This window comes from Nannobrachium achirus, assembly GCF_963921795.1.
Source record: "Nannobrachium achirus genome assembly, chromosome: 10".
NCBI lineage: Eukaryota > Metazoa > Chordata > Actinopteri > Myctophiformes > Myctophidae > Nannobrachium > Nannobrachium achirus.
In genome coordinates, this window is record NC_137819.1 from 13,930,671 (window position 1) to 13,940,805 (window position 10,135).

At 41.8% G+C, this 10,135-nt stretch overlaps 1 protein-coding gene across 1 annotated transcript; it reads left to right on the forward strand.

Annotated features, from left to right (window-relative positions):
- Positions 1-6,894: 6,894 nt before the first annotated feature.
- Positions 6,895-7,881, forward strand: LOC308292836 (kelch domain-containing protein 3-like; the record flags this gene model as incomplete). Its single annotated transcript, XM_080735257.1, has 1 exon — positions 6,895-7,881. The coding sequence occupies one exon, from the start codon at positions 6,895-6,897 to the stop codon at positions 7,879-7,881; it is 987 nt and encodes a 328-aa protein (XP_080591383.1).
- Positions 7,882-10,135: the final 2,254 nt, after the last annotated feature.

The window sequence follows — 10,135 nt, forward strand, 5'->3', positions numbered from 1 at the left end:
AAAATGAATGAAACTTTAAAGAAATAAAAATAAGAAAAATTAAATAGAAACACATAACATAATCATAATGTCATTATTATTATTATTTTTTTTTTTTTTTAATGTGTAATCCCGTATAAGCCCAGTAGGGTTGTAATAATTGTGGAATTTGACTGGGAAGGTTTGAATGGAGCCCAGCCATCTCAGCCTGCTTTTACTCAAGTAAAGAGGATAAAGTATTACCAAAAATAAACCAACATGAGAAATTAACCCTCTAAGGCCCACTGTTGTAATATTACAACGTTTGTATTTTATCCAAAAAAAGGTTTAAATCATTTTATTTTAGCTCCCCCTACCACCTAAACATCACCATTGGATTCTATTGTTTAGTATTACAATGCCATTGGCCACAATATTTGCATATAAATACCCCCCGCAGGGGTTGACATTCACACCCGCCACACCCGCTGACATTCCAGAGTTTTGACGAACAACATCTCACTTTTTCATGGAAGCTATTCCTCACAAAAACATAAGTAAAATGCCTGTACTTTTTTTTTGGTGATCATTAGAATGTCTAGAACATGTACATATGTTATTATTGTGAAAAATATCCCCCATATGTAAATTAGAGCATGATTTATGATTTATGATTTATGGCTATAAAACCTTACAAATTATTTTTTTTGAAAAAAAATTACATTTTCCTCTTATTAGGACTCCTACAACACCATCTGATTTTCTTTAATTTTTTATTTCAAGTATTTCTATATTTGGGCCTTAGAGGGTTAAAGGTTGAGTAAAGCAGGGCTAGGCCTCTTCCATCCTTAACCCATACTGCAGTTTATGTGTTAAGAATGGTAAAAGTAAATGTTTTTGGTTCATGTCCATAAGATGTGGTTTAAAAGAACAGGATTACTAAATAATAAATCTCACACACACAGACCCTCTGACCTTGAAGGCCTGTCTTCTAGCAGACTATCAGTTGTTTTAGAAAGGAATGAAAGCAAGTCAGTTGTTTACACGTTCTCTGCAAGAGGAACGGTTTTCACGACAAAACAGTAGGACAGGAGAAAATGGGTTATAATAAAATAAACAGTCATGAAATTAAACTGGCTAAAATAAAATTGAAATAAAACCGTCAGTCCGTCAAGTTGAGTGTCAGTCAAGTTGGTTAGCGAGTTAGTGGAGTTCCTTCCACGATACCTGTCTATCCAGGTCGAGTCCGTCCTGTCCCCTAAAATGAAATAAATAAAGTAAAAATAATCCCTACCACATTGGTGAAAAAGAATTAATACATTAGGGAGAAAAAAAAATTATTAAGACGTTAGGGGCATCATATATAAACATTCAAATAAACCCAAGCGTTGGTTGTTATCAGTACGAGTGTAGTCATACCAAGAGTGAATGAGATCCCTTTTTAGAGAGAGAGAGAGAGACAGTCATATGTGTAAATAATTCCTAGTTTTGCAAACCAGGCAAGTGGGTTAGAACAAAAACAAAACAAAAGGAAGTGAGACCCCTTTTTCGAGAGAGAGCGAGGTCACACACAGAATAAAAATGCAGAGAACCTACTTGTTGTGGCCTCTCAAAATAAAATCAGGAAAATGAGATAAAAACAGATTATCGAGCCATTCCAGCAATCCCCTCATAGTGAAAATAACACATAGGCCGTGCCAGCCTATAAGCAGCGTAAGCAGCTCAGAGTCAAAATGCTGAGAAGCGAGTTGTGGCTTCTCAAAATAAGATCCCCTCATAGTTTTTTTCAAAATAAAACCAAAATGTAAGCATCGGGCAAGCGAGCGCGGGCAAGCGTGAGCGCGAGCGAGCCAGCAGCATAAGCGAGATAAGCACAGAACACATGAATCATGTTGCTCTGCTCACTTCACCTTGGTGAGGTTTTTTTCTTTTCCTTCTTTCATAATAGACAGGCCAAAATGTAACCACGGGAGGAAAATGGGATTAGAGAGGATTAGACAGACAATATATATCATACATTTAACACTAATAAAAGGGTTTGTCAGTCAGAACTTGATTTCTTTTTTTTTTCCAGAAGTCGTACTTAGTCAAAAGTAAACAAAATATAGTACCATTATCTCGGGGTGTCCCCAGGGTCAAAAGAGTGTTTGTTCTTTTCGGGACATTGTAATCCATGAAAGTCACGTAGCAGATCGACAAGCTCACAACGCGTCCCATCGCGTTGTGAGTGGAAGGCAGTGCCAGCCAGGTTCGGCTGGGGGGGGCCTTGTCAAGCCCGTCAGCATCTGAAAACACTGTTTGCGTTCTCGGTTCCTTCCTAATGAGGTTTGAGTGGTATCCAGCAACACATCCAGTGGCAATAATGTCTCCGCAGCTTCGCCCATATCCATTGAAATGTTCCAGGAAAGGTTTTAGGTATTGCTGGTAAATGGGAGTTCCCGATGATCTTCCAGAGTGATGTGAGGTCCGGGTTAAAAAAAGGTTCTGGGTTTAGATTGTAACATCTCATCCGTGTGTGTTCAGGATTTACACGATAAAAACACTGCTTCTCGGAGCAGGGGGCTTTTTTAGCTTGAATGGTCATGTTTCTTAAAAATGTTCTTGGGAGCGCTGAGATAAAAAGCTCCTGTATTCAACATCTCAGAGTCGCCTGAGACGGAAATAAAAAAAATAAAAAATAAAATAAGATAAGACTGAGACGAAAACGAAGACGTGTAAGCGTAAAGCATGAAGATTTCCGTCAGAACGTTCTGTTCTGGAACATAAAGGAAATCTACCAATTAAAATAACCACGCTATTTCTTATGTGATTAAGTAGCTGGAAACAGCTATTATTGATAAAATAACCACGCGATTTGTTATGTGGTTAAGTGGCTGGGTTATGCACTGGCCAAGAGATTCTCCCTTCAGAACAATTGCTTTTGTTCTGGGTACACTAAACGAAATCTTGTAAAGATTTCCTTCAGGACAGAAATAACTTTCGTCCTGGCAACACTAAACTGGAGTCTCGTGCTAAATAACACCAACTAATAATATGGACAAGCATGAATCTGTGACCAACAGTCTGCTATGTCCTCAGAACAGGAAACCGCAGTCCCTATTCTGTTACTCAAACGTGCAACGAAAAGCGATAAAACAATAGACTACAAAACATTAAACAATAAAAACGCAGCTGTGTTAAGAGCTAGCTAGACTCTTAAGACAGCAGGTATAAACGTATGACGAGTGGTTCTGTTGAATTTGGACTTAGTGTGTGAGAATGGAGCTGTGCCAGAGCCAAACCTGGCCGCCTCCATTTCGGCATTGTCTATCTTGGCCGTTAAAGCTGTTCTCAGTTCATTCTCCAAGCTTTGAAGAGATGCTTCAAACTCAAAGGTGTTGTTCCATTTGTGAAAAGGTTGTTTAGATTTCGGCAGGTGTTTTCTGCCTCCCTGTGCATTTCCAAAACAAACTGTCGAGCTGTATCGAATCCATAAACGTCAAATCAGTAGAAATCCGTAACTGGTTCTAGCAGCGGAGAAGACAAAATGAGTCCAACAACGTTGAGTCCCCAATATCTCCTCGGAGCTAATCCGGCAATCGAATGGGCCATTTGATGGAATTTTGATCATATTCCATATGAATAGACAGTTTCCCCCAAAATGATAAAGTACTCCACACACAAGAAATGATGAATGTCCACACCAGGGAATATGCGTTTTTGTGTTGAAGTTTAGTCAGAGTTCAAAGTACTGTACAAGTACAGTATAGAGCATTTTCACCCATCGTAAGCTCTCTGAGTACAAAGCATAATGATTCACAGATATATGGAGTTTACAGAATACATTAGTCACATTCTGATTGGACAATTAAACATAACATGGATGGGATGTTGTTGTGACTGAGTCTCGTGGACTCAGAAGCCAAGGATGTAGAATGTTTTGGCTTTTCATTATCCCGTGTCCTGGACACTTTGACATTTCGCTGGTCAATCTTTCTGTCCCTGGAGTGGGGCAGATTCTCGTCTCGTGCATTAGTTATCAGATCAAAACATCATGGCATTGACTTTTAACACTGAGAATGATATCTATACCATATTAAACATTTTAATCTTATCAATGATAATAATAAATAAATAGAATCTTTGTTTGTTTTTTTGTCTCTGCCCGCTTATTTCATGTGAAACAGGAACTCTGGCTTGGCTCGTCCCCTTTTCAGTCCTTTAATCCAGTGGTGAATGTATTTTGTTAGTTTGTTTGCGACCTGTCAGGTCGCAGTAACTATCAAAACCTCCACCGGCTAACAGTCAGTCAGTCTGTCAGTCTGTCAGTCATGTGACGTCACGTCACGTCACACTTTTCCCCTACTCATATCTCCGCCACCGTTGCCCCTATCCATGCCAAACTTTGCACACACACTCCTTGGCTGCCAAAACCTCAGCTTATCTCCCGATTAAGGAGTCTTACTGGTTTGTTTGTTTTCTGTTTATTTCAGACATTTAACCACTTAAAGGTGAAGTGCCCCCCTACAGCATAATCATCAGGTACTATGATTATACTAGGAGGAAGATTATTTTCAAAAAAAGGGTACAAAAAGTGTTAAAACTATGTTTTTATGTGGCCAGTTCATTAAGTATGCCTGTTTTTTCAGGTTGGCGGTGACCCAGTTGAAGTTAGCCACACCCACAGCTGTTGTTGAATGGTAAAAAGGGGAGAGGATGATATTATGATGTCATTACATTAGTGTATTTCAGTTGGGCCTTTTGACTCAGAGGCTTTCAGCTTTCAGGAAGAAACCAAAAATACACCGGGCAGACATGTTTGCATATTATAACCACACCTGGGGGTCTATTAGAGTAATGTTACCTCCATAGACACATACAAAACAGAAAAAGGTAAAACTATGGCACCACCTCTTTAAAGGAAAAATAGGTAACTTTAAGACTATTAAACAATATATGTATATGTATATACATTTTTAGCAGTCATTTCCCTTCATCAGTAAATATATAATTGTGCTGGGGTGTTTCCTTGCAGAAAGACACATCCCCTGTTTGTATTTCTGTTCTGTTCCACTCTTTATGTCAACACATTAAATGTCAACAAAGACAGTGGAGGGACGTTTTTGTCAGGATTTTGTCCTTTAAACATTCAATACTTATTATTGAGGACTGTTGGCTCTGTTCTTGGTCTGGTCTTTTCTCCCGCTGCACCAAAGCTCTTTGATGAAAACAGACGTTATGAACAGAAGATCCCAGGTATAACCTTTTGATCATTTTCCTCAATAAATCTATCTTCATTTTATTCTTCCTCCCCGGCCATCCCCCCCCCCCCCCCCCCCTCTCTCTCTCTCTCTGTATCGTTCTCTCTGTTCTTCTTCTTTCTCGCTCTAGTTCTCTCTCTGTTTTGTTCTTTCTTTCTCTCTGTTTATAATTCATCATCATCGTTTGTTCAGACATTCAGGCCTAGGGGAACACACGCACGCACGCACGCACACGCACACAGACAAATGCACACACCTATGAAGCCATTGTGTGTGTGTGTGTGTGTGTGTGTGTGTGTGTGTGTGTGTGTGTGTGTGTGTGTGTGTGTGTGTGTGTGTGTGATATCATCTGTCAGTCACCCCTAATTGGCCTGTCTGTGTCAAATGACAATTTAACAATAACATTCAAGACACGCGTGCATGCGTGCGTGCGTGCGTGCGTGCGAGCGCATGCACACACACACACACACACACACACGCACACACACAGAATAACAACTTCCACACGAACTGTCTGTGAAAGGCAATAATGAAGCGGCGATCATTATCCAAAAAACATATCATTCATAAACCCCAACAACAAACAAACGAAAACAAGTCATAATGATTACCACAAAGCAGTGCAACAAATAAAGATGTGCACTATGTTCGAAATGTGTAATATATATATATATATATATATATACACTATTGCCAGATATTTTGATCAGTATGTGTGTTAGGATGATTATGCCTGAAGACAAACAAAACATGATTCATCATGTTTTACATCATCTTGCTTGTATAATTCGAGAGGCAGAGGCCTCAGGGGATGGCCAGCACAGGAACACTCAAATGAATTTGAAGTGGGCTTGAATCTCTAGTATTTATTTTACTCTACATAGTTAAAACATGTACCCTAGCTCGCTGGCATCCTTCAAAACTGCCCTGAAAACTCACCTTTCAGTATAGGCCAGGGAAGGAGGTAGTTATCACTTCTCCCATAGACAGGCGAGAAGTGAGCACCCCCCCCCCCCCTTACCTTAGCCCCACCCCCTTGTTTCCCCTATCCTGTACATAGTGTTTTTATTGAATTTCTATTGTATTGACTATATGAATCAAGTCTTCTAGTTATTATTATTATTCCCCCTCACTTTTATAAGCACTGTCTTGTTAAAGCCATGTTTAGTCCTCCATTATCACTTGGGCCAGCAGAGTGCACAAGTAGGATGATGAGTGCTGTCTGTGGGTGGGTATGTGGGTGGGTATGTGGCCGACAGTAAAAAGGCAGGGCCTTTAGCCAATGAGGGAGCAGCGTTCTCTGTGACATCACCACCACCCAAGTGTCATCACATACAGACAGAGCTCATCACCCTACTTGCACGCTCTGCTGGCACACAAGTAGGCCATATTTGTCTATGAGTCCACAAAGCGCAAGTTGGCACCTCAACAGAGTGCAGTCTATTCCTACTGGGCCCTAAAGACTCTATACTGTATACCTTGGTTGTTATGGCAACAGGGTTTGTGTCGTGTGTGACGTCGGACCAGAGCTTGGGTCTGTCTATATAAGACGATGCAGAGACGCCGAGGTCTGGACACACTCAAGCCTGTAGTACAGGCAGCTCAAACAAAAACCCAGATACAGATCAAAACACAGGGAGACAAGCAGACAGAGAGAAAGTGAGAGACAGAGAGAGGGATGTTGCCATGCTGGACAATGACCAAAGACAAAGCAGGACCCAAGAGCAGACACGCTGCAGTAACGGTGGGCGACAGGGTGTACACCTTTGGAGGCTACTCTGTGTACAACATGGACCAGATCGACGTGCACATATTCAACACGGTGGCTTTGAGCTGGACCAAGTTGCCCCCAGTGACGACGACTGCAGGAGAGGAACAACGCCCACCGGTGGTTCCGACCAGGCGGAGAGGCCACACGGCGACGCCGATTGAAGACGTCATCTACATCTGGGGAGGCGTTGCATGCAAACGGCGGTACTGCAATGTGCTTTATGCTTTCGACGTCGCCACCCACAGATGGTCAAAGCCCAATGTTTCCGGGACCGTTCCTGAGGCGAGGTACAGCCACTCTGCCTGTGTCTTGGGGAAGGTCATATATATCTACGGAGGACACACCCAGCTGAATGGATACACTGACGACATGTACACGTTGGACGCCGCAACAATGCTCTGGTCTTTAGTCAACACCAGAAGCACTCCACCACCTGTTTCGGTGAGCCACTCTGGCACCATCATCGGGACAAAGATGTTTGTGTTCGGGGGCTACGGCTACGATCACGTCTACAAGGACATCAGGGTGTTTGACACGGAGACAAACTGCTGGCTGAGCACGCCTCCTGCACAGCTGCTTCCAGAAGGACGCAAGGGTCACTCAGCCTTCGCCTTCAACGAGGAGCTGTACATATTTGGCGGTGACGACTTCAACAGCATGTTCAATGATCTGTGGAGGTTCAGTCCAGAGACCTTCTCCTGGAGGAAGGTTGAGCCCCAGGGGAAAGGCCCGTGTTGGGTGACTGGTTCCTGCTGCATGCTGGGAGATCGTATCCTCCTCTTTGGGGTAAACACTCCCGATGACCTGTGCATGTTAGAGTTGAGTCCTAGTCTGAAGACGTTATGCAAGCAGGCAGCAGCGGCGACTCAATCGGTAGAACAGCCGCCTGGGAACGAGAAGGTCCACGACTAGATTTCAGAATGAGATCGGTTGAATGCGGGTTGCCAAAAGGCATCACTAGCCTATAGTGTGATCATCACACTATAGGCTAGTACTCGCCCAACTTTATTCTTTATAATAACTTTTGAGTAACTTTTAGCCAATGAGGAAGCAGCGTTTTTGGTGACGTCACCGTGTGTTGCCAAAGTTCTTGCACCGGTTCTTTCCCAACTTCATAGAGTAACCCCAAACACCAACTTTGTAGAGTAACCCCGTGTACTGGGAGCTGACCAGTACAACCAGTCTACTACTGTTGTACTGGGAGCTGACCTACAAGCACAAAATATCACATTCTGCACCTTTAATGTAATTCACGCTTTCCAGATTTGTTTCTAGACTGGATTTTACATACAAGTAAGTCAAGATTTATTGATTGATTGATTGATTGATTGAATACTTTATTAACAGCCCTCCGGTGGCACAAATGTATACAAAGGAATGCTAAAAGGATAACCCAAATAAGGCCAGGGCTTGTTTCCATTAAGGTCCTGTGTATTCAATTCATCATAGACATTTAAAGACAAACTAATAATATACAGTAGTAATAAAAAATAAAATAAAAACGAAAGATATGTACAGTAAACAATCTGGGGTGGGTGACAATTTCCAGTGATAAGCTTAGACTTGTTACTTTTTACAGGGTCCAGTTGTAGGTGCTTTTTCAGAGTGGTTTTGAAGGAAGGTAAGGAGTCATTTGAAAACAGAAGTTACCTCAAAGTGCTTTCCATTCAAATTAACATCATCAGACCCCATCAAATAAAACATATGTAAAAGAAGAAAAAAAAAGAAATAATCAACGCACGCTTCCAACCGTCCTCAGTCTCTGCCATGTAAATATGACGAGCACAACAGCTGCTGCGTGTGTGTACAGTATGGTGCCTGTCTTCAACGTTTAATATTAGCGTCTATGCCGTTGGTTAGCAAACACGTTCAGCTCAGCAGCAGCTGTCTAACTTTAGGACGGATGAGCGGCTCATCAGCGAGAGTACATTATTGAAACGTTGGATAGTGTTTCATGTTTCGCTGCTGTCTCGTTAAACTCTGCGTTAAGTAGTCCACATTTACAGTAGGCTCAAAATTTGGGTGGATTATGAAAGCTTTATACTTTCGACATCATCACCCACAGATGGTCAAAGGCCAATGTTTCCGGGACTGTTCCAGTAAGTAGGACACACCCAGCTGAATGGATACACTGAAGGCATGGTCTGTACATGTTGGACACCGCCACAATGCTCTGGTCTTTAGTTAACACCAGAAGCACTCCACCACCCGGTGTGCAACAACTGAACATGTGTGTAGTGTTTTGACCTCAGACCTGAATGTGTAGAGATTTGAATAGTTGTGTGTTGTAGGTTGATCCTTTGAGATTTTACGTGATTTTAAGTGTGTGAAACAACCAAACATTGTACTGTATTGTATAGAAGTAGACAACAAGGTGATGTGTAATTGACATCAAAGTGTAAAGGAAAATCAGAGTCTAATGCAGAAAAGGGAGTGTGAAGTAGTGCCAAATCGGGTCAAGCGATAGGTCGTGCAAATTATGCTGAATTTTAAATTTTTGTGTGTTAACAAAAAAAACTGTATTAAAGTTGAATACATCAGAGCAATAAGTATATCTATAGCAGATATACAGCTGTAGCACCAATATAACCATGGGTATATGTTGTCAAACAAATCATAGTTGTCAAAATATGTGTTGCCTTCAGTGTGGGGTGCTAGCAGACAGAACACATTAAATCACACTGCACATACACCCAGCGTTGTCTCATCTACATTATTCAAACTTTTACTGGTTGTATCTGAGATGTTTTTGATGACAATGTGTTAGTGGATGTAAAAAATATGATATATCTTCACAACTAGTCGACTAGTCGACTACTTTGTGACAACTAATAAAATGGACACACACACACACACACACACACACACACACACACACACACAGCACAGATTATTGATTGATTCAGATCAATCAATAATCAATGAGAAAATGAGGAGACAAGACAATGTATTAGGTGGTGGTGGTGGTGGTGGTGGTCAAGTTTATGTAACATGATACAGTATCATATAGCACTCAAGTAGAGGTCTTTGGACCTGCCCGAGATCCGAAATTACCCGGGGTCCGACCCGCCCCGAGCCGGGTAACGGGGCCGTTTATGCGCAGTGAGGTCGGGGCCGGGTCGGAGCCGCCGCTGTATGTCACGGGTCCTGGGTATTTGATAGTGAA